The sequence below is a fragment of the Episyrphus balteatus genome, chromosome 2 (genome assembly GCF_945859705.1).
Source record: "Episyrphus balteatus chromosome 2, idEpiBalt1.1, whole genome shotgun sequence".
NCBI classification, from domain to species: Eukaryota; Metazoa; Arthropoda; class Insecta; order Diptera; family Syrphidae; genus Episyrphus; species Episyrphus balteatus.
The window spans coordinates 88,378,184-88,404,786 of NC_079135.1; the positions used below are offsets into that span (position 1 = coordinate 88,378,184).

The 26,603-nt window shown below is 32.2% G+C and overlaps 1 protein-coding gene across 1 annotated transcript; it reads right to left on the reverse strand.

Annotated features, from left to right (window-relative positions):
• Window positions 1–2,500: 2,500 nt before the first annotated feature.
• Window positions 2,501–19,476, reverse strand: LOC129911324 (sodium-dependent nutrient amino acid transporter 1). The gene is made up of 13 exons (XM_055989081.1): window positions 19,307–19,476; window positions 6,884–7,076; window positions 6,728–6,817; window positions 6,440–6,662; window positions 6,104–6,374; window positions 5,937–6,040; window positions 5,682–5,871; window positions 4,267–4,443; window positions 3,607–3,706; window positions 3,373–3,549; window positions 3,221–3,315; window positions 2,982–3,144; window positions 2,501–2,788 (listed from the first exon to the last, which is right to left on the reverse strand). Exons 1-13 carry the CDS (start codon window positions 19,337–19,339, stop codon window positions 2,748–2,750), a joined length of 1,857 nt encoding a protein of 618 aa, XP_055845056.1. The 5' UTR covers window positions 19,340–19,476; the 3' UTR covers window positions 2,501–2,747.
• Window positions 19,477–26,603: the final 7,127 nt, after the last annotated feature.

Sequence of the window (26,603 nt, forward strand, 5' to 3'; positions counted from 1 at the left end):
CCAAAACTTATAGAAAATACATTTTTGTGCTCTGTGAGTCGATATCCTTCGCATACAATTCAATTGGAGTTGAAAAATTCAAGTTTGGAGAAAATCACTTTTAAAAATGTTTAAATCGTCATAACTCCTTAACCAAGCGTCTAAACACTATCAAACTTGCAAAATTCAAAATTCTCTAAAAACAAAACTACAAGTCCAAAACTTATAGAAAATACATTTTTGTGCTCTGTGAGTCGATATCCTTCGCATACAATTCAATTGGAGTTGAAAAATTCAAGTTTGGAGAAAATCACTTTTAAAAATGTTTAAATCGTCATAACTCCTTAACCAAGCGTCTAAACACTATCAAACTTGCAAAATTCAAAATTCTCTAAAAACAAAACTACAAGTCCAAAACTTATAGAAAATACATTTTTGTGCTCTGTGAGTCGATATCCTTCGCACACAATTCAATTGGAGTCGAAAAATTCACGTTTGGAGAAAATCACTTTTAAAAATGTTTAAATCGTTATAACTCCTTAACCAAGCGTCTAAACACTATCAAACTTGCAAAATTCAAAATTCTCTAAAAACAAAACTACAAGTCCAAAACTTATAGAAAATACATTTTTGTGCTCTGTGAGTCGATATTCTTCGCATACAACTCAATTGGAGTCGAAAAATTCAAGTTTGGAGAAAATCACTTTTAAAAATGTTTAAATCGTCATAACTCCTTAACCAAGCGTCTAAACACTATCAAACTTGCAAAATTCAAAATTCTCTAAAAACAAAACTACAAGTCCAAAACTTATAGAAAATACATTTTTGTGCTCTGTGAGCCGATATCCTTCGCATACAATTCAATTGGAGTTGAAAAATTCAAGTTTGGAGAAAATCACTTTTAAAAATGTTTAAATCGTCATAACTCCTTAACCAAGCGTCTAAACACTATCAAACTTGCAAAATTCAAAATTCTCTAAAAACAAAACTACAAGTCCAAAACTTATAGAAAATACATTTTTGTGCTCTGTGAGTCGATATCCTTCGCATACAATTCAATTGGAGTTGAAAAATTCAAGTTTTTAGAAAATCACTTTTAAAAATGTTTAAATCGTCATAACTCCTTAACCAAGCGTCTAAACACCATCAAACTTGCAAAATTCAAAATTCTCTAAAAACAAAACTACAAGTCCAAAACTTATAGAAAATACATTTTTGTGCTCTGTGAGTCGATATCCTTCGCATACAATTCAATTGGAGTTGAAAAATTCAAGTTTGGAGAAAATCACTTTTAAAAATGTTTAAATCGTCATATCTCGTTAACCGAGCGTCTAAACACCCCAAAACTTGCAAAATTCAAAATTCTCTAAAAACAAAACTACAAGTCCAAAACTTATAGAAAATACATTTTTGTGCTCTGTGAGTCGATATCCTTCGCATACAATTCAATTGGAGTTGAAAAATTCACGTTTGGAGAAAATCACTTTTAAAAATGTTTAAATCGTCATAACTCCTTAACCAAGCGTCTAAACACCATCAAACTTGCAAAATTCAAAATTCTCTAAAAACAAAACTACAAGTCCAAAACTTATAGAAAATACATTTTTGTGCTCTGTGAGTCGATATCCTTCGCATACAATTTAATTGGAGTTGAAAAATTCACGTTTGGAGAAAATTACTTTTAAAAGTGTTTAAATCGTCATAACTCCTTAACCAAGCGTCTAAATACCATCAAACTTGCAAAATTCAAAATTCTGAAAAAAACAAAACTACAAGTCCAAAACTTATAGAAAATACATTTTTGTGCTCTGTGAGTCGATATCTTTCGCATACAATTCAATTGGAGTCATATCTCCTTAACCAAGCGTCTAAACACCATCAAACTTGCAAAATTCAAAATCCCATAAAATCAAAACTACGCATCCAAAACTTATGTAATATACATTTTTGTACTCTGTTATTCAGTCCTCTTCGAATTGAATAAAATTTTGGCAAAAAAATATGCACCTTCAAAAAAATATCATATGTTTTCATTAAAACGGCCATAACTCGGTTAAACAGCCTCTTTTCGGGGTCAAACTTTGCAAAATTCAAAATCCCATAAAAACAAAACTACGCGTCTGAAACGCGTCCGAAACGCATCTAAAACACGTCTGAAATGCGTCAAAAACGCCTCCAAATCGCTTCAAAAACGCGTCCGAAACACGTAAAAACAAGGTGGACGCGTTTTGGACGCGTTTTGTAAGCGTTTCGGACGCGTTTCAGATGCTTTTCAGACGCGTTTCAGACGCGTTTTGGACGAGTTTCAGATGCGTTTTGGGCGCGTTTCGGAGACGTCTTTGACGTGTTTCGGACGCGTTTCAGATGCGTTTTGGACGCGTTTTGGATATGCGTTTAAAAGGCAAAAAACAATTTCTCTTTCTAGCCACAAGAGCTCCAAGAGTTTACGAATGTCTTAGTAATAAGTTTATTGTGATGTTCGAAATAAAAAAAAAAGACTTGGTTGACTTTATAAAATTTGGTTCTTTACATCTCGATGGTTTGACTAAGAATAAACTTTAACAAGCTTAAAACATAATTTACAGTTTTAAATTTACTCTGAAAGAACAAATAATATTTAATACATATGAGTACAATAATTGCAATATGTAATAAAAATGTAATAGATTTCCAAGTTTAGGTTAGAACAATGAGTCAATGATCCATTTATACAATTAAAATTAAACTGAAAGTTTAAATAAAAATTGAGAAAATTATAAGTTCAAATTTTATTGTTGTTGATAGTTTGGGTTACGCTCGTTCGTTACAGCTGGAAGATAGTTTAAAAGGATTTTTTTTAATACAAATCAATGAAGTATTGATTAAATTTTACATATACATTAAATTTACTTAAAAAAAAATAGTTAAAATTCATATACAATACAATTTTATATACAATAATTAAAGCAATTAGTTAAAAATTAAAATCATCAGTCTTACAAATGAAATACTTAGTAACTAACCTAATAGATTATTTAATTTTTGCCAAAAGAAACTGATTTTATTGTTCTCGTTGTTTTTTCTTCTCTGTTCAGCCAAATCGTATTTAAAAAGAATCCAACTTGTTCGAACTTCTGGATCAAGTGGTCCCCAATCATCTGTAGGTTTCATTATCGTCCTCAAGGTCTAAATTAATTAAGTGGAAATAATAAACGACTTATAGTTCAAATTACAAAAAAAAAAAAATTATTATTATTGTTACCAGCCAGGGATTACTCGCTCGATGATTAGATGCAACCCATATAAACCATAAGGGGAATTGAGCAAAACCAATTGCTAATATTGTCCATCCAGCAACTTTATAAAAAAAATTATTTAACTAGCTACAGGAAAGATATTAAATATGATTCTTACTTGTGGCAGAATCAGGATATTCCAGGCCACTATATTTAAGTGGTTCGATGGTAGCCATTGAATAAATAAAAATTATTATCATAAGTCCTGGGGTAAAGACTGTCCAACATAAACGCCAATACATTGTGACTTTCTTATTCATCATAAACTCAACATCATCACACAAATTTTGCAATCCTTTTTAGACAAAAAAAAAAAAATTAAAAAGAACAAAAATCAAATATTTAGACCTACCGTAAATCCAAGCAATGCCGATCATTTCGAAAATAGCCAAAGCGAAAACTACAAATGTTCCTCCAAAGAAATCTACCAAATTTAATATCCATTGTCCTCCCTAGAATAAAATAAATTATATATTATATATATATTATATAATTTAAATGCTAGCCTTACACATGCTGAATCTTATATCAAGTTCAAGTCTTGAAGAGGCTTGGATTTCTATTATAAAAATTAAGAACGAATTCAAAATACAAATTTTTGTATGGTATTAGCGGTATCTGACATAGAATCGTTTTCCTGATTTTGGACTTTCTCGTAAACGACTTATTCGATTTCAATAAAATAAATTTTATAGAAGCCATTGAGCGAATATTTTAAAATTACATTTATAGACTTTCAAATCAAATTCAAATTAAGCAACCTAATCCAAAAAAAACGAAAATAATTTGAGTTCCTTTTTTCAATAAAAAATGTAAGTATTCAAAATTTAAAACGAACCGGTCACTGTAGCGTATGTGTACCATTTTATTTTAGGCAAATTTTTTGTATTTTATACAAAATTTTCTCGTCACTTATCTACCTTAAACGATAGCTCAGCCTCTTAAATTCTGAACATAAGTTCAGAATTCTTTCATTGAACCTGATGAATCCTTTTTGTAATAAAATACTTACTGGTGTCACGTATACAATGCTGCATAAAAAGCCCAAGAAACAAGTAACAAAAGCCACATAAGCGAATTTAAGTGAAGTAAATCGATCGCAAATTATTGTAACTATTGTACTTTGCAATGCTACAATGGAACCCACTCCAAGAACGAATAACATGAAGAAAAATAATACCGCAAATAACTGAAATTGAACAAAATAAAAAAACATTCTAAATAAGTGATATTCGTATTATAAAAGATTCAAATATAAAAATAGGAAATTTTAGAGCGTATTAAAATAAAATGCACTCTGGGTTGCACGTACTCGCTAAAATGTTTAAGATTTATTTTACAAATTTGTTAAATTTAGAAAAAAAACACAAAATTCGTTCTTCAAATAAAAAACAACTCTTTAAATGAAATTGAGCTCCAAAATAAATAAAGATGTATTTCTAGAAAATTATAAGTAACTTTTTGAAAAAAAAATTTTTAAAACAATGCTGGTTTGAAATTATTAATCAACATCTAAAACATTTTTGAAAATTCCGTTTTTCAAACAAAATTATCAATTTTTTTTAAATCCAAAAATTACAATTTTTTTAAAAATCCAAAAATTAGTTTTTTTCAACATTTTATTTTTGATTTATATAAAAACTGTATAAGTACTTTTGTTTGAATTTCGTTGAAATTGAGTAATTTGTTTGGGCAGATTTTAAATAAAATGCACGACTGGGTTGCACGTACTTTTGTAAATTTATATGAAAATAAAATTTTTTGAAAAAAAAAACTCTTTTACTGAAAACGAGCTCCAAAAAAAGTATACAGTTTAATTTCTTTTATGGATTTTTGTAAGAAACACTTCAAAATCGTAAGAGTCGTTTTTTTTAACTAATTTTTTATAAAAATATTTTGAAAAAAAAAAATGTTTTAAAATAAAGTTGGTATGCAATTTAGCAGAAACTATTAATCACCACTTTAAACCAAAATTTCAAAAAAAATTCAATGTCTCGTTTTCGAAAATTCGATTTTTCAAAAAAAATTTTTTTTTTTAATTTTTGTATTTAAATCCAAAAATTTTTTTTTCTTATTTAATTTTTGATTAATATAAAAATTATAAAATTGCTTTTGCTTAAAAAATTTCGTTGGGAGAAAATCAGATTAAAAAATAAACCGTTCTATTGGAGGTACCGTTAATAACGATTTTTGCATTCTCTATCATCGTAATATCATGGAAAATTGTTATCACAACTTTTTTTTTTACGAATGGATAACTTGTTGTTATATCGCAAGTAAAAAAATTGTTTTATGGCAGACACCATTAAAAAGGAAACAGTGTAAACCACGTCGTTCCATCAAAGAAATACAATGCGTTTACAACGTGTAGTAGGTACATTTTGTAGTCAAAAACATTGTGGAAAGTATAAAATTTTGCAGACTTACCTGAGGTATAAACTGAAATTTAGCAATAGCATCAGGATATGATATAAATGCTAAGCCAGTTCCACCACGTACAACTTCAGAAATATTTTCCACTTTCAAATTATGTGCTAGATTGCCTAGAATTCCAAATATTGTTATTCCTGCTAGCAGACTTGTAAAAGTGTCCAATGTAGTTACAATCATAGCATCTCTAAATTGTATGAAAAAAATTAATACAAAACAGGATTTACGAGAAGATGTGGAATAGCGTTTTACCTATAAATTCCATAGTTAAATTTATTGTAAGATGAAAACATAACAATTGGTCCAAGGCCAACAGCTAATGAGAAAAAACACTGAACAACAGCTTCTTTCCATACCTAAAAAGTATTTTCGAAAATTGATGATATAAAATTGGACCAAATTTTAAAAAGAATTGTTACCGTTGGATTAGCCAATTCAGACCAGTTTGGCTTCAAAAAGAAAATAATTCCATCTATAGCGCCATCTAGCGTTACAGCTCTTATAAGCAAAGCAATAAGAACCACGTAAGGGAAAAGTGCTAAAAAGTAAGCAGCTTTTCCAGAACTTTTCACACCTTTCGCTATAACAAGGAATATGACAACCCATGATGCAAAGAGCGTTCCTGTAAGATCTAGATTTGGATATCCAACTCCGTCAGTGATATCATTTTTCTCGTTCAATACGTTTTTCCTGTAAATGATATATACAACTTGTATAAACAGCTGAACAAATTAACATTATAGTTTATGACTCACAAAAAGTACATCTCTGAACTGGTCTGCAGCTGACCGGTGACATCAGAAGAGTTATGGGAACTTCCATTTGATGCAACACAAAGTGGACCCCATTCATCTCTACAATAAGTCCATGGCAAAACAGCTTGAAAAGATACTATAAAATAATATAGTGTCAGAGCTAGCAAAGATGAGTAATATGTAATAATGCAAATTGTTGCAAAAGCTTGTCCCATTCCAACACCTGTAAAAACATTTCAATAAATCATTTAGTTAAATAGAAGTTTGAACTTTATCAATCATTCATACCAATAAAAGCTGGACAAACAGACCAAAGCTTGACTGAACTTCTACTTGTAAATTGACCCAAAATCATTTCCAAATAGTACATTGGTTTTCCTTTAATATAAAAGTTATAAATGTTAGTTGTATTTAATTAAAGGTTTCATGGTTATTTAATTTTACCAATTAGTATAAGAACAACAATGTAGGGTATCAAAAAAGCTCCACCTCCATTTTCGTAAGCAGTAAAAGGAAATCGCCATACATTTCCCAATCCAACGGACATTGAAATGCAGGACATTAGAAATTCAAGTCCATTGGACCAATTTGGTCTTTCTGATTCATCAGTTTTATTGTTTTTATCCTTTTCAGGCGCCTGTAAAGAGAGTATTTTATGGTATTATAAAAATACTGAGTTAATCATCTTTCGTAAAATAAAATTTATAACATTTGCTCTTGAAGAAAAAATTACAAAGAATATTAAAACTTTAAAAACACAAATTTTTTGGAGCTATTAAAAAGGATAAGGATGTTAAAATTAACTAAGAATCGTTCAATGGGTTATAAAAGAAGATAAAACCGTGGAGTGCGATTAAATAAGAGGGTTAAAATTGAATATAAGGGTTTTTTTTTAACATATCTCGTAAACAAAGCAACATTTTGATATATTGTATTTAACACTTTTTGTAGAGAGTTATTTGCTTCGACTGTTTTGGTATAGAAAGAAGTTGATAGTTTATTTCAATTATTGAGTGCAAGCATTTATTTAATTTCGATTAGATATTAGATCAAATTAGATTAGATTGGCATCCCACGCCAAAGTTGTTATTCACATTATTTGCACGTTGTTCACATGCACTGTGGCGTATACTTGATTTTATATTGGCTGCTTTTCTTTTTTCCCGTTTCTGCGTGAACCACGTACCTACAGCTAATTTTGCTCAGTTCTTAAAAGAAATATACATTTTTCTTGAAATTAAAAATATGAATTGAACAAAAGGAAATCATGTTTAAGACATATTGATTGAGTTGTTTCTAAACTAAAACCCTTGTATCTATTCTTTCTGTAAGTTTTAGAGCAATGTTTAAAAGAAAAAACAAATCTTTAAAAAAATGTACTTACGAGATTTAAGCAGAAACGGGAAGATATGCAACAAATAATGGAAAAAAAGATGGCTGATCACGATAGAAAATTTAGGTGCATGCAATCATATTATTTTAAAACATTTAGGTAATAAAGAATAATTGTGATTAAAATTAAGAGGGGTAATTTCAGTTAATTTTTGAATTTTGTGAACTTTAATGTATCTGAACAATTAAACATACTACATTAAAACTTTTGACCTTGGGTATAACAAATTTGAATTAAAAACTTTGGGTTCATTATGGAGTGTAATTATTTTTATTTTAAAAACTCCATTTTTTTAAAGGTTTCTGATCTACTACCATTGAAAAATACGAAACAGAACCATTTTTGACTTATTTTGGGGTTAATGAAAGATAATTTTTTTCAACATAACAATTTGTAACGGTTTTTGAAATAAATATTTTTCAAGTTAAATCTGTTTATATTATTAAGATATCTCCAGTGTTATTCTATTACACGCAATCTATTGTCAGAAGAATGTGATTGCAATAAGCTGGTTCTTGCATTCCGAAAGCCAGAAATCAAGATTTTCTAATACTATTTTTTTTTTTTTTTTTTTTTCAAATTTTCAACAAGTCTCTTTGAACAAATAAATCTATCTTTCCTGTATTAAAATGGAACAATGAACACAAATGATAAAACGAACAGTTATATGAGTACCCTGTACCTATTAGTTAATAATAAATACCTACATAATATGTAGTTTTTTTTAGAATGCACAAAAAATATAGGTAAACATTACCTATACATTTTTAATAATAAGTTTTAAATGACACAAAACATTTACTCAGTTCAAAAATCAAATAATAATAAAAAAAAAAATAATAATGCACAATATAAAACAAAAATTATTTACAACAGCATTAAAATTGTTAGAGTACTAATTTTATACCCTGCACGACACCTGGATAAAAATAAATAGATAAAATTATTCACTCAAAAGTTGTCATAATTTTTTGTTTTTTCTTCTAAATTAACATACATGGGGTTTTTTACTTGCATATGTCATAACTACCCACGTTTAAAATGTTACCGTCATTACTTTTTTTTGCAATTGTAATGTTATTTGTTGTACAGATACAGAATTTTTTTACTTGTGGATTAAATCAATTAAATAAAATTGTAATTTACACAATACGACCAGTAGAACAAACAGGTTGTCTGATTTTCCGTCAACATCAGAATTATTATATTGGTTAAGTTTTTCCCCCTTTTAATTCAAAACCAATAACATAATATGAAGTGAGCAGCATTGTAGGAAAATCTTTATGCTTAGTTTATTCAAATAAGTGTTTCTGCTTAAGGAGAAAAATTCTAGACAATTGGTTTTGGCGGGATTTATCGAGTTATTCTGTAAGAAAAATATGACAATCACAATCGCAAGAATTATTTTTGTTATGGTGTTTAATGTTCCTTAATATCGATAAATATTTATTTTTAAATAAATTAACACAGCACAGCGGTGCAGAAACCACTATTGCAATGTGGATTTGGTCTCATGTGTAATATTTTTTATTTTTAATCGTAAAATGGACTGCTAAAGTTTATATCTATAGAGTTATTTGATGAATTGCACTTTTGTGTAGGTATTGATTTTTAATTCAAAATTTAAGATTGAGTGAAATTTGGTCTTAAAGACGAGGTATCTCACTTACCGAGCTATTAATTAATACTTAAAAAATTATTTTATTTTGACAAAATGATATTAGAGGAGCAAATATTTTGGAAAACATTAATAGTACAGTCAAATAAGGCGAAAAAAGGGGTAAACCTCGGAATGAATTCTAACAAAATTTGTTTGCCAATATCATCGTTTTGGAATTCTACAACTTCCTCAAAAGTCTACAAAAATGTCATGTCCACAAGTCGCGATTTTAAGGTCAAACCGCAAAATGGAGTATTTCAAAATTATAATAGACAATGGTATTAATGCACATAATGAACATGGTAACTTGTTTAGGTAAAACTGGAGTTTATCCTTTTTGAATTTATTACATATAACATGAGCTAAAACAATCGATTAGTATACCTAATTGAGTAAATTAAATTCAGTAATAGTTTCCACAATGATTTACAGATACTAGGCGCGTTTATATCTACAAGTGTTAAAACACAAGATTTAAAGAAGTACTACAATGGCCGGGTTCACCAGGGAAGCGTCTTGAGTCCTCTGCTCTTTATTACCGTTCTTGATTACCTGCTTGAAGGCAAAGTGACGGACCCAAAAGTGCATCAGTTATTCTTTGCTGACGATGGAGCCATCATAAGTGAAGACCCGATATCCCTGCAACGAGCACTTGATGTATGGGTGGATGTTCTAGAAGGTAATGGGTACCGCATAAGCGCGAGAAAGACAGAATACCTATGCTGCCCATTTTCTGATCCACACAGGCCTATTCCTGACATTTATTTGAATGGTGTAGTGCTTCCCAAGTGTGAAAAGTTTAAATATCTGGGGTCTATGATAAATAACGAAGGTACTTGTGATGACGATATCAATCATCGCGTAAGCGTTGGGTGGATGAAGTGGCGGGAAAATTCTGCTATCTTCTGTGATCGAAAAATGCCCCCTAAGCTGAAAGGAAGGCTCTACACCGCAGTTGTGCGTCCAGCACTCACATCAATTCACTATGTTGGACAATGTACAAAAAGTATGAGAGTAAGTTAACGGCAGCTGAGATGAAGATGCTTCGTATGACAGCAGGAGTAACAAAGCTTGATAGAATTAGAAGTACGAAGATCCGAGGAAGCCTTCATGTTAAAAACACCATCTCCCAAAAAATTGAACACGACCGACTCAGTTGGTATTGCCATGTTCAAAGGAGAGATCCTGAGAACCCCGTCAAAAAAGCAATATCATACAACGTTCCAACACGAAATAAAAAGAAAGGTAGGCCTAAAAACTCCTGGTACAAGCAAATGCAAAAACACCAGCATTCAGTTGGCCTTAGAAATGGAACAATACAAAACCGGGAGGCTTGCCGCCGATTTCTGAGGTCAACCCGGCGAACCCCACAAGCGGATCACTAGTGTGAAGCAGTAACGTGGGATAGTTATGATCCCCTCGACATCGAGATCATAACAGCGCCGAGAAAAAAGGAAGAAGAAGAAGAAGAAGACTACAATGGCCGGGTTCAAAGCATCATCTGAACTTAAGATCAGATTTTTTTGACGTTGAAGCCTGGTACGCTGCTCGCGCTAAATTTTAGCTCCCATACCAATTATCGAAAAACTTTAGCTGAGCTAAAATGGATCCCATACAAATTATCGATAACTTGTATAGGAATTTTATCTTGGCTAAAATTTGCTGAGCAGCGTACTAGGCTTGAACGCAAAAAATCATCTGAATTTCAGATGACGCATTTACCAAGAATCTACTTTTTTTCTTTACTTTGATTGACTTTAAAAAAAGAACATTTATTTTTCTAGGATAATAAAAATATTTCGAGTGATTGTAAAAAAAGAGTTATGTATTTATTAATATTTTCAGTGAGATCACTTCAGTATTTGTAAAAATTATTTTTTTGATTCATAAAATTCCTTTCTGCTATCAACTTATGTATGCTTAGTTTTGATTTAGTTCCCATAAACATGCGGAAGAAGAACACAATAATATATTAATTATATATGCATTGTAATATCATATCAACAAATAAGAACAATACCGCAACAAATGCCCAAACACAAAAGAAATATAAACAAATCCATTTATAACTTGTATTAAAATAGCAAAGTTCAATTTTGGTGTGTAGCACATTTGGCACGTTTACCAACTTCACCAACACAAACACACCCATCTGAATTTTCAGATACAAAATTTCCACCTGAAAATCGTAACTAAATGTCAAAAAAACGTAACTAAATGCCACCTAACATCTGACCAATCAGAGCCTCTGAAAATTCAGATCTTAAAGCAGAAACACAATGGGTGCGTTCACGTACCGATCCAAGGGTATCCGATTACCTTTGTGTTGTTGTAATCCCATATAAAATCTCAGCTGATCGTAAACATGTGTTGACAATCAAAAAAAAAAGAGTGTGTGTACACATGTACACGCGACTGAAGTTATACTTCTCATTCAGTATATGTATGTAAATGATTTTCATTTGATATTTTTAATTTCTATTATTAAATTAATTAATCCACTCTTCGTTTTTTTACATTTTTATCAAGTGAACAATAAATTAATTCTTTCATCCTCCTTGCGTCCATGTAGTTTTCAATTTATTCTGAGAAATTAACTCATGTTGTGCGGTTCAGAACGTACGGTAAATGCTTAACGAAAGTAAATGAATTGCGCATAAAATGTGAAATATGGTAATTTTATGAGAATTGTGTGTGCTTCAGCACTAATAGTAGCAATATGGAACTTGCAGGGTTGAGCTGATGTTGGGTGAGCTGAGCTGTGATAGGTGAGAGGATACATTGATTTTTATTTGGAAAGTATAATGAAATATGAAGATATTTTAAACTTTTATAAAACACCATAGCTTAAGATGTTTGGTTCTAGTTATTAATGGAATTATTTTAACACATGGATATTTTTATAAATAAACAGATAATTTTTCGTGATCTTTTCTCTTGGTTTTTTTAATAGTAAATATATTCCTATTTTTTTAGTAAAATATTTCTTTTTTTATCATAAAAAAAAATTCCGGTACAATCCGGTTTTTCGACTTTTTTCAAAATTCCGAGAAAATCGCGTTTGAAAGTTGGGGTAAATTTTTTTTTTTCGAAAAATCCCCGAATCTTTGAACGCTTCTGGAAGCTAAACCGCTTGACAGCAATTTTTGGGAGTGATGCCAAATGATAGCTTGTGTCATGGGCCTACGCTTTGCACATTGTCAGATTTTTAAAAAACCGCCTTCCATGTTAAACCGCCACATCATGCCTATTTTTTCAGAATCGTGCCTATTTTTTATTTACTTTTAAGTTTTCCCGGTTTGAGAACGCGGGGACCTACAGGGATGGGAGTTGTACCCAAATGTAGGTTAGAATCCCCGCTACCTTTTGGCATCAAAAATTTTATTTTCATTTTCTTTAAAATTCAGCGATTTAGGCGTTGGCGTTGGAACGCTTTGATCTAGAGACAGGGGAGTGGTGCCATATGAAAGCTTATATTCTCAGCAACCCGATAGTGGTATAATCCGGTTTTTCGATTTTTTTCAAAATTCCGAGAAAATCGCGTTTGAAAGTTGGGGTAAAATTTTTTTTCGAAAAATCCCCGAATCTTTGAACGCTCCTGGAAGCTAAACCGCTTGAGAGCAATTTTTGGGAGTGATGCCAAATGATAGCTTGTGTCATGGGCCTACGCTTTGCACATTGTCAGATTTAAAAAAAAAAATGCCTTCCATGTTAAACCGCCACATCATGCCTATTTTATCAGAATCGTGCCTATTTTTTTTTTTTTACTTTTAAGTTCTCCCGGTTTGAGAACGCGTGGACCTACAGGCATGAGAGTTGTACTCAAATGTAGGTTAGAGTCCCCGCTACCTTTTGGCATCAAAAAATTTTTTTTCATTTTCTTCAAAATTCCGAGATATAGGCGTTGGAAGTTGGGGCGCTCACTTTCAGCTCAGCTCAAATGATCTGAGCTATGGTACCTGAAATGTGAGCTTTTTGCAACCCTGGCAACTTGCCACATGGAAATTACCACATGCAACTTGTCACATGCAACTTGCCACATGTAACTTGCTACATGTAACTTGCCACACGCAACTTGCCACATGCAGCTTGCCACATGCAACTTGCCACATGCAACTTGCCACATGCAACTTGCCACATACAACTTGCCACATGCAACTTGCCACATGCAACTTGCCACATGCAACTTGTCACATGCAACTTGTCACATACAACTTGCCACATGCAACTTGCCACATGCAACTTGCCATATACAACTTGCCACATGCAACTTGCCACATGAAACATGTAACTTGCAACGTGTTGTGTGTTTTATGTTTGCCGTACTGCGGCGTACTGCATTTTAAAATACTAAAGTACTGCCTACTCTAAAGGTGAAACGACAGCCCTGCTACCCAGTGTGATCGCGTCATAATCCCTTTGACATTCTTGTCAAAAAGTAAATTTTCATACCCACCCTCCCATAAGAAGTATAACTTCAAAAATGAAAGCTTTGATTTTGACACTTCTCACGAATCTGTTCTAACCTGATCTGACTCAAAAGCAAGAACAGAAAATCCTGTTCTAAACTGCTCTAGATTTGTCAATGAACAGGTAATTAGAACAGTTCAGCACAGAAAAAACCTCAATGAACAGCAAAAAGCTGTACTTTTCTGCCTAGAACAGTCCAGCACAGCGTCAGTGAACAGAGCTATAATTTGTTCTTTTTCTATATCAACTCAACGTACGCCTCTGGCAGCTTGACTTTAATTTTTATACCACGTAATCGAGTTCTCATCGAAATCAGTCTAGTAGAACTTGAAGGATTCAGGCATTTTTTGTTTAATCTTCAATAATGTTATACCTACATTTCCATTTTATTTTCTTTAATTTTTCCACAAATGCTAGTTTCATTATCCTTTTTATAAGAACATTCAAGTTTACCTACTTAAAATATCTGATTCAAACTGCTATGCTCGGGGGCGGTTTTGAACATGTTCGAAATTCCTCCAACACACTTGTTCAAACCAATAATACAAAATTTACAATCATTTAAACATTAAGCTAGCTAATATTTTTTTAATGTTAACTATTGTGTTGCAGTTTTGTCCTATGTTACAGGAAATACGTAGATTTACTAACTGCCTACTAACTTTTTTGTTTTATTAAAATGATATTGTTTAATTTAACATTAATTTCGCAAATTTATGCATCACTTTTTAATTATTTAGGTAGGTATAGGTATAATTTGTTATTTATTATATTCATATTTATACTTTAACATGTACATTTTGTATGTAGGTATAATGAAATATGAAGATATTTTAAACTTTTATAAAACACCATAGCTCAAGATGTTTGGTTCTAGTTATTAATGGAATTATTTTAACACATGGATATTTTTATAAATAAAACAGATAATTTTTCGTGATCTTTCTCTTGGTTTTTTTAACCCTAGAAAGATAATCATAATATACGTCTCAGAGACGTATGATTCTAAAAAAGATTTTTGGTCTTATGTTAACACTTTTTGTCATATTTATTTAACTCATTACTTAGATTAATTTAAAGAAGTGATATAATAAATCAAATCAATTTAACAAAAACCCAGAAATTTGAATTGAATTAGAAAAAAAAAGTTCTTTACACGCCATACGTCTTACAGACGTAGATTATCTTTCTAGGGTTAATAGTAAATATATTTCTATTTTTTTAGTAAAATATTCATAAAAAAATCAGGTACAATCCGGTTTTACGACTTTTTTCAAAATTCCGAGAAAATCGCGTTTGAAAGTTGGGGTAAATTTTTTTTTTCAAAAAATTTTTCAAGCTAAGCCGCTTGAGAGCAATTTTTGGGAGTGATGCCAAATGATAGCTTGTGTCATGGGCCTACACTTTGCACATTATCAGATTTTTAAAAAATCGCCTTCCATGTTAAACCGCCACATCATGCCTTTTTTTTCAGAATCGGGCTTAACTTTTTTTTTACCTTTAAGTTCTCCTGGTTTGAGAACGCGTGTACCTACAGGGATGGAAGTTGTACCCAAATGTAGGTTAGAGTCCCCGCTACCTTTTGGCAACAAAAATTTTTTTTTCATTTTTTCAAAATTCCGAGATATAGGCGTTGCAAGGCTTTGATCTAGAGACAGGGGAGTGGTGCCATATGAAAGCTTATATTCTCAGCTACCCGAAAGTGGTATAATCCGGTTTTTTGATTTTTTTCAAAATTCCGAGAAAATCGTGTTTGAAAGTTGGGGTAAATTTTTTTTTTCGAAAAATCCCCGAATCTTTGAACGCTCCTGGAAGCTAAGCCGCTTGAGAGCAATTTTTGGGAGTGATGCCAAATGATAGCTTGTGTCATGGGCCTACGCTTTGCACATTGTCAGATTTTTAAAAAATCGCCTTCCATGTTAAACCGCCACATCATGCCTTTTTTTTCAGAATCGGGCTTAACTTTTTTTTTACCTTTAAGTTCTCCTGGTTTGAGAACGCGTGTACCTACAGGGATGGAAGTTGTACCCAAATGTAGGTTAGAGTCCCCGCTACCTTTTGGCAACAAAAATTTTTTTTCATTTTTTCAAAATTCCGAGATATAGGCGTTGCAAGGCTTTGATCTAGAGACAGGGGAGTGGTGCCATATGAAAGCTTATATTCTCAGCTACCCGAAAGTGGTATAATCCGGTTTTTTTATTTTTTTCAAAATTCCGAGAAAATCGTGTTTAAAAGTTGGGGTAAATTTTTTTTTTCGAAAAATCCCCGAATCTTTGAACGCTCCTGGAAGCTAAGCCGCTTGAGAGCAATTTTTGGGAGTGATGCCAAATGATAGCTTGTGTCATGGGCCTACGCTTTGCACATTGTCAGATTTTTAAAAAATCGCCTTCCATGTTAAACCGCCACATCATGCCTTTTTTTTCAGAATCGGGCTTAACTTTTTTTTTACCTTTAAGTTCTCCTGGTTTGAGAACGCGTGTACCTACAGGGATGGAAGTTGTACCCAAATGTAGGTTAGAGTCCCCGCTACCTTTTGGCATCAAAAAAATTTTTTTAATTTTTTTCAAAATTCCGAGATATAGGCGTTGGAAGTTGGGGCGCTCACTTTCAGCTCAGCTCAAATGAGCTAAGCTATGGTACCTAGCTCAAATTTGAGCTGAGCTGTGAGCTGAGCTGAAATATTAGCTTTTTGCAACCCTGGCAACTTGCCACATGTAACTTGCCACATGCAACTTGCCACACGCAATTTGCCACATGCAACTTGCCACACGCAACTTGCCACATACAACTTGCCACATGCAACTTGCCACATGCAACTTGCCACATACAACTTGCCACATGCAACTTGCCACATGAAACATGTAACTTGCTACGTGTTGTGTGTTTTATGTTTGCCGTACTGTGGCGTACTGCATTTTTAAATACTAAAGTACTGCGTACTCTAAAGGTGAAACGACAGCCCTGCTACCCAGGGTGATCGCGTCATAATCCCTTTGACATTCTTGTCAAAAAGTAAATTTTCATACCCACCCTCCCATAAGAAGTATAACTTCAAAAATCCAAAGGTATCCTAAAAATTTCTGGATTCTCGTGTATCTTATGGGAGATTTGATGAACAGCTGATTCGTGTTCACAAACGTATCGGATACAAAGGTATCTTGGATAGGGTATCTGTGCGTACGTGAACGCACCCAATCACGCTTTGCCAGACGCGTCATCGCGTTACGTTGAGAAATCCTCAAAGCGCGCTTCTGTCACTTTGACTTCGAACAGCTGATTGAAACATAAAATCTGATGTCAAATAAAAAAAAACACAGTCACTCACAAAATGATTGGGCCTAGTCTTTATCTTGATTTAATTGTGGAAAAATGAAGAAGGATATTAATGTGTTTAAAAAATACATAGAAAATTGTTTATTCTTTAATCCTATAGTTATAAAAACAAAACCAATCAAAATAAATTGTTTTTACCAGTAAAACTCAGTCTACAACATCATTAAATTATTTTTGTTTTTAATAAGTAAATTGTTTTGATTTAAAATATCTCGATGTCGTTTTTATGTGCAACATCTATAAAGAGAAATCAAAAAACACACCTAGTTTTGCAATAATTTATTTTTTTTTTTTATTCACATTTGGCGCAATAATTATGTGGGTAACTGTAACTATGTCTGATAAATGTCAGAAAGCGAGCAAAAGTTCAGTCTGGTTGAACTTTTGCTCGCTTTCTTACGTTTCCTTACGTTTGTCAAAAAAAGCGTACGTAAGAAAAGCGTCATTGTGGGAGGTTACACAGATTTCGTATGGTTGAACTTTTGGCAGTTGTCAAAATCGACGGCAAAGCGTGATTGTGTTTTTGCTTTTAAGTTCAGGTGGCCTGAGTTGAACGCGGGGAATATAGCAATTGTCGTGCTTGAAAGTAAATAGCCACCTTTATCCAGTTGTTAGCCTGCATGTGTTTCTTTTCAATGCCGCACTATGACTTAAACCCCGCATTCAAAGCAGCACACTTATTCTGAATTTTTAGAGGTTCTGATTGGCCTGAACCAAATGTCACCTAAACGTCTTTTTTTATGACATCTGATGAATCAATACCCTCTAAAAATCAAAAACATTTTTTTTAAATAACATAAGGTTTATGAAATGGTGTAAACTCGTGGTAAACCTGGTAAAACTGTAACCAACTGTCTAATCCATACACAATTTTGACACTTTCGAAACAAATGGTTGATAACTTTATTCTAATTGCTGTTCGTGCGCTGGCGCTGCGTCAATTTATTGCTGTTGCGGCAACACTGCGGAAAAAAAACGCGAGAACGAACAACGACGCAGCCTTATCGAACTCAGACCTCTGACTTAATAGATTATCGCTTAACCATCGCGCTACATGGTACTACAGACACTTCAAAAAAAAAATAGGAGTAATTACACGAACAATCAAAGTCTGGTGGCACTGTCAACAATTTCTGCAAGCGATGTAATCGTGGGAATGGAGGGGTCTTACAAATCTATCCCGAATATGAAGGTCTGACATGGGATGCACATACTCATGACAAGGGGTATTCTTGGGTACTTTGTCAATTTGTGGCAAGATCAAAAAAGATGGGATTGGCTGGATTCTAATCTAGAATTTCACTTAACGGTTCATTACAGTAGCCATTACGGCTCGACGCACGGACATGATTTGTTTTTAATGTTTTAAGAAGTTTTTACCCGTTTTTTTTTGTCACTCATCTTTTTTTTAATTTTTTAACGATAAATAAAAAAAAATTATTTTCGTACTCTGTTTGGTAATTGAATTCGTAAAAATTCATAACAAATGATTTTTTAACACAAAACTCGAGCGTGAACACCCTAATGAAAAAAAGATTAATATATTTAATGATATGGGTATTCTAATTCGCCATATCTATGACACATTGATAATTCCATTTCAAAAAATTAAATCCCATATTTAAAATCTATAAACCAGTCACTAAAATACATTTAAATCTAACGACAAATTATCAAGTATTTTACATAATGTATAAACTAAAAACATTTTTCTTCTAAAATAAAACACTCTCTTGAATATAGAGACTCCCCGAGAGTTAATTACTCTGTTGGAAAATGTACCATACATGCAGTTATAACGACACTTTAATTTTGTATTTTCATATTTCTTTTCCTAGAACTGGGGGTCAATTCCCGAACTGTGAAACAGTGAAGTGATAAGTTTTATCATGTTTTCATAATAAATTCGATTCTGGATTTACAAAAAAATTAAAACAAACTTCGAAAATTTTTCATATGAAAACTTTGTAACGTTTTTTTTTAACCAAGCTAGCATTTGAAGCAAACTTACTTCAATGTTAGGTCCTGTGTTCTGTAGTTCCATAACGAATACTCTAATACTGCGATGTTTAAATTCACCAAACTAATCAATTAGTTTCCACGACAATTTTATTTTCAAATTGCGAACCGCGCTAAGATAACGTTAGATACTCTTCGGTGTTAGAATATAACTAAACGATCAATGCCAAGCTTACGGATCACTACAGCTAAGGTTAAGGTGAAACTAGCATTTCCATAACCACTATTGAAAGAAAGAATACTTTCAATGCTCTCATTGGGCACTTTTTCCCACTCGTAGTCGGGTAATTATTATTTTTTTTTTTTTTTTGTTAAATGCAAGTAAATGTATCTTCTAAATCTATTTATTTAATCATACAATTTAATGGAAGTGACTACTATTCTGTGAATAAATCAAGTTTTATTTAATCACTGTCGCATCTTGGTTTTCAAACGGTTTGAACAAGCAGTTTTGTAATAAATGCATTTTGTAACAATAAAAAGCTATTATTACAAACGGTTTGAAGAAAAAACAAAACCGAAAGTAAAACATTAATTAGTAGTTATTGAAATTATGCAATATTGATAATTATTGTAATGATTGTCATTTGTTTAGAAATAGTAATAATGCATTAGTACCTACTCATTTTCTATTACCAAAAACAGGTAAAGGTAGAGCACCCCTTTATTATAATATTTAAAATAGTTATGCATTTGCTTTTTAGTCATTTTAAATTTTATAGTCGGAGAGGCGACCGTCGTAAGTTACTAAGCTCATAAGGTAAGAGCTAAGAGGTCACAATTGGTGTCGATTGAAAGATAAGTTGATACTATAAGTGAGTCCCATGAGACATGTCTCATGAGACATGTACCATGAGACATGTCCCATGAGTACGGTGATTTAACCCTCTGTAGGCACACCTCTTTTTTGTGACGTGATAGGCACACGGGTGCGAATTTGGTTTATACTTTTTTCATGTCACTAGAACTTTTTTCGGTCTCAATATTTTATAGAGAATAATATATGAAATTGATGTAGAATTTTCCGAGGAATTCGAATATTGCATTCACAATTTCAAAAAAATATATTTTCACCCTTATAAAGATATTTTTTTGTGACCACTTTTTTGAAAAATCGTAATTTTTTTTATTTTTGTCCTGCCAAATTCGCACCCGTGTGCCGACAGAGGGTTAAGAAACCCGGGACGTATTCCCGTCCCGTATTTTGCAATCTGCCCAGTTTTTGTCCCGTATATTCTCTGATTTTTTTATTATGGGGAACAAGAATACAGTGGTTGGGAAATAAAAGTTTCCTTAATTTTTCAGATAAAAGCAATAGTTTTAAAAAATGTTCGTCAATTAAGTACCCAGTTTCAGCTTATTTTTGTTAGGTTGAAAAGCTACACCAGAAAAAGTTTTTTTTTTCTCAATAATGAACAATACTCATAAAGAAACCAGCTTCTTTTAAGAGCTTTCAAGGATATATTTAAGGCTGTACAAAAGAGTGACCGCAACTCCCATAGAAAAAAATTTTTGTCGAATTTTTTTCGGGGGAACCCGAAAATCGAGTTTGCACTTCAGCTCTTTTTGAGGTGAGTACTGAAAATTTAAATTGATGACAATATTTTGTTTTTTTAGTAAAACTTAACAAATTTAGCATCTGAGTTATGTGTAACACTACCTTTAATTTAATATATAAAAAGTGAAAATAACCCCCTCTGTTTGGAAGCTAAAGCTAATTTTCTGCGAAAAACAGTGAAAAAACAGAGATTTTTGATACTTTGAGCGAGTGTCGGCACCATTTAGACTTATCCAATCGAACTGAAATTTTGGCTATCTAAAAATCTGCAAAGGCGGAACATTTTATGGGGTTCCCCCGACCAAATTTCGAAAATCGATTTCTTGCTGTCACTCTACTGTACAATTTCAAAATCATGGGTAATTCCATGAAAAAGTGGACACGAATTTTGAACAAATTATGCCGTTTTTTTTACTTTTTGTAATAGCAAATTATTTTTTACAAACGGTAACACTTAATGCAAGTTGCAAGAAAAGATTCTTTGTTGTGTTCCCTTATGCATAGATAAATTCAGGGAGTATAAATAATCTTAAAACATTTTTAAAGCATAAGCTGTCAACTACAGAAGAATTTCACATGAAAATGACGGAAAAACAAGCCCACAGAAAACTAGATGAATCTAATAGTGACGATGACAATATCCCCTCGTGATTGCTAAAATAAGCAAGCTTCGTTACACAATATTCGATTTTAAAAAAAACTTAAGTGAAAATGCATCTTTTCTTTACTTTTGGAACCACAAATCGCAGGTAACATGAGTTACCAAAATAATGTAGCGTGAGTTACCTAAATATTTTAAAATTTTTCCTCGAAATATTGAACAAATGTTTGGTTTTGTCACTAATATTAAAAGCTTGTAATTTTGTATGTATGGAATCTTCATTAAAAACAAATAAAGGTTCTTAACTTCGCAGAAAAACTTCATACTCTCGGACTCTAAAAACTCTTGTCCGATTTTTGTATCGTGAGTTCGTGAGTTACCATCATACTTTTATTTCTCCCAAGTAAATGCTAAAAATAAAGAAAATTTTTTTTGTTAATTATGAAAGTAATAGTTATGCTCCATTCATGGATAGTAATTTCGTATCAATTTATATCAAAATTAACAAACAAAAAAATTATTTATGTATAGGAAATTTTTGTGAATGTAACGTGAGTTACCATGGAATTGCCCTCATATAAAATAAAAGCTAAAAAACAGGTCTCGCGATTTTGATTAAAAAAAAATATTTTTTAACAGCAGAACCGTTTTTTGTATTTCTGACTATTTTGTAACCGACTTAATTGATTTCAACTAAAATGTTAGGTACCCATAGAAATGTTTACATTGATATCAAAACTATGACCTAAACTAATTTTTGTCCAGGGTTTAGCTGCCAGAAATATGGTCACCGTACCCATGAGACATGTCCCATGAGACATGTACCATGAGACATGTCCGATGAGACATGTCCGATGAGACATGTCCGATGAGACATTTGTCATGAGAAATGTCCCATGTGTAAAGTCCCATGAGACATGTCCCATGAGAAATGCTTCATGAGACATGTCTCATGGGACATGTCTCACATGGGAATATCTTATGAGACATGTCTCATATGGGAATGTCTCATGGGACATATTGTCTCATCGGACATGTCTCATGAGTTAAGTCCCATGAGACATGTCCGATGAAATATGTCCCATGAGACATTCCCATGAGACATTTTTTCATATATGTTAATGTTTTACAAAGAGATACAAATACTTATGCTAGCAAAACTAGTTAAATACATTTTGTCATTCCAAACGTCAGTTTTCACGATTGTAAACAAATTCTAAACAATTTATGAAAAAATTAGTTTAGTAGCACAGATTTAAAACTGTTCAATCTATATGGATCAAATGGGATAGTAAAAAAACGGCCAGTATTGAAAGCGTTTATATTATGAAAACAAAATGGCTTCGATTTGACTGATAAATTGGCATTTTGCCAGTCGTGTAAATGAGACATTAGGGGTATTCACGATCCGGTGCAACAAAAAGGTGTAAGATTGCTAAATTTTGTTTTTCTACTACTACAACTACAACAGACAAATTTTGCACCATTGTATTTTATTTTTGCAATAGGGTTAGGGTATAGCCAAAGTGTAAAAGTGTAAAAAAAATTGTAGTCTGTATATTTGGTTGTTTTATTTTAAGAAAATGTTACACTTTTGCACTTTTACAACGACAACGATACAAGACCATTTGCATCGAATCGTGAATTGAATACCCCTATTGCAAAACTAGCATCTCTATTCTGGCAAACCTCACAAGTTATGAGAACCTCACAAGGTCAACTGAATTTGATTTTGTGAGGTTTTCGCGTCATAAAAAACTTTCGAATTTGTGATCTGCTCTAAAGGAGGCACAACTCATAAGTTGGATTTTTTCTAGTAAGAAATAAATCCTCACAAAATCGAGTTACATTATGATCGTCTTGTGAGGTTTTTGTGACTTGTGAGATTTGCCAGAATAGGGGGGTAGATTTCATATTTTAGCAGCGTTCCTTTGGGAATATTTATCTACTGCTTACTACTTAAAGCTGCTTTGAACTATTTTTTCAATATAGCAAAAGTAGTTCATACTTCAAAGTAGTTTTGAGTACTAAGCAGTAAAAAAATATTCCCAAAGGAACGCAGCATTTATTAGCGAGGAAAAATCTGAGATTAGGTGTGTTTTTTGTTTATCTATATAGATTTTGTGCAAAAAAACGACATCGGGATTTTTGAAATCCGTCCAAATGTTTGACACCACTGTACATACACTTTGGCCATGATATAAAAAGGCAAGGTATGATCATTAGAGCCGCCATCTTACAAAATGGGGTAGTAAGGTTTTGACGTTTAATAATATTATTTGGCAAAGTCAAAAGCAACAACAATTTCCAAGACAAATTTGTTTACAACAACAATTTCAATGGGCAGCTGTCAAAACCTTAAGTAGCCATTTTTAAGTTTTGACAGTTCTCGATACAGAGTTTTTTCTAATGATCATACCTTCTCTTTTTATACCATGCACTTTGGCAGCTGTCTGTCAAAAATGTGCCGTGCTCATGTTTTTTTTTTTTAAACTCCGTAGTGGTATGGCCATTTCATCCGTGATGGATTCAAAAAAAATTTTTCACAAAAAACCAAAACCATTCGTATGGCCATTGCATGACCGCCATCAACTTAGCAGCACTTAGTGGGGACTTTCAAAATTTTTTATGCAAATAATTAGGTGAGAATTAGGTGAAATTTAGTGAATCAATTTTACAATTTGGTGAATCATAGTTTAAAAGTTATTAACAAATTACGTAAGGCGTAAAGTTAGCAGCACTTGGTCATGAAATTCAGAAAAAAATTCTCCATAATTCAGTGTCAATTTAGTGAATCGAATTTGATCAGTTTCATAATTTGGTGAATCATAGTTTATTAAATAATAACTAAAATAGAAAAATTAACAAACGTGACGTAACGTAAAAAAAGCATTTGTTAATCATGGACACAAACCTCACGAATGAGAATGGCAGAGTTCAACACACCAAAACTGAACCTAAATTCAGATTTTTTCACATTGAACGCACTTAATATAAATGTATACTATGAAGGCTTGGCCACACCGGAGGGTATGCGGTAGCGGTACGGGTAGCGGTAACGATATTTGTATGAAAAAAATTCCACATCTGAACGTTGATATGTCAGTTTGGAATTTTTTTCATACAAGTACCGTTACCTCTACCCGTACCGCTACCGCATACCCTCCGGTGTGGCCAAGCCTTTAAGATTCACCAAATTATGAATTATGTACCAAAATGCTTGTGGTCTTTTTCTGAATAAATGTTCCAAAATTCAGAATTTGGTGAATCATACTTTTGAAGTAATCATCTGCGGAAGTTCAAAAATGTTCCAAGACGCACGCGAAAAAAACAAAATCGCATGTAACTCTTGAATTAAGATTCACCAAATTATGAATTATGTACCAAAATGCTTGTGGTCTTTTTCTGAATAAATGTTCCAAATTTCAGAATTTGGTGAATCATACTTTTGAAGTAATCATCTGCGGAAGTTCAAAAATGTTCCAAGACGCACGCGAAAAAAACAAAATGGCATGTAACTCTTGAATTAAGGTTCACCAAATTATGAATTATGTACCAAAATGCTTGTGGTCTTTTTCTGAATAAATGTTCCAAATTTCAGAATTTGGTGAATCATACTTTTGAAGTAATCATCTGCGGAAGTTCAAAAATGTTCCAAGACGCACGCGAAAAAAACAAAATCGCATGTAACTCTTGAATTAAGATTCACCAAATTATGAATTATGTACCAAAATGCTTGTGGTCTTTTTCTGAATAAATGTTCCAAATTTCAGAATTTGGTGAATCATACTTTTGAAGTAATCATCTGCGGAAGTTCAAAAATGTTCCAAGACAGATCAGTGTCCAAGACTCATGCGAAAAAAAAAAACAAAATCTTTCTTGTGGGTAACTTCCACTGAATGTTAGTTCTGGGCTAGTGAAGATGTAAACAAACTTTTTTTGTATTATAAAATAGCATTTTTGTTGTAACTCGCATTGGAAATTTTCAAATCAAAGTGTATCTTGTAAATGAAAAACGTCAACTGAACGCATTGTCATAGTATACATTTATATTAAGTGCGTTCAATGTGAAAAAATCTGAATTTAGGTTCAGTTTTGGTGTGTTGAACTCTGCCATTCTCATTCGTGAGGTTTGTGTCCATGATTAACAAATGCTTTTTTTACGTTACGTCACGTTTGTTAATTTTTCTATTTTAGTTATTATTTAATAAACTATGATTCACCAAATTATGAAACTGATCAAATTCGATTCACTAAATTGACACTGAATTATGGAGAATTTTTTTTTGAATTTCATGACCAAGTGCTGCTAACTTTACGCCTTACGTAATTTGTTAATAACTTTTAAACTATGATTCACCAAATTGTAAAATTGATTCACTAAATTTCACCTAATTCTCACCTAATTATTTGCATAAAAAATTTTGAAAATCCCCACTAAGTGCTGCTAAGTTGATGGCGGTCATTGCATGCATGTCTATGTTTAATTCAAAAATTTTTTTTTTAAAAACCAAAATTCATTTATATATTCTTAGCTACATTTTAAGACCATGAGTCCATGACCTTAACATATAAGTTGCGTCGTTATTGTATTATAAGCGCTTAAAGGTAGCCATCAAACGTGGAAACTTTTTTATTTTTATTTCTAATTTTTCAAAAAAACTTTGGTAATTTTATGTATATGTTGGTTCAACAATCTTATCAGTCTCCATTTCCATTCCATTTCAAACAAATTTTTTATGATTTTTTTCTATTTTTCATATTTCTGTATAAAATACCTAAACCACAATAAATATAGAACTTGGGCACTACTGTTTTTATCGAGAGAAAGTAAAATCTGGATAATAAATTATCTGTATTTTTCAAAAATCTATACAGATAAAGTTTTTGTTGTTTTTAACAAGTAAATTGTTTTGATTTCAAATATCTCGATGTGTTTTTTTTGCACAAAATCTATACAGGGTGTCCCACAGTCACCGCCCCAAATGAAAACCATGGATTCCTGAGGTCATTTTAAGTCGAAAAACCTAAGAGGTAATTTTCTCTTGTTCGCCCCGTTTTCGAGTTACCACGGTTTTTATGATTTTTGCTCCCTTGTCCTTTAACTGGCCTTATCTTTGCCAAACTACG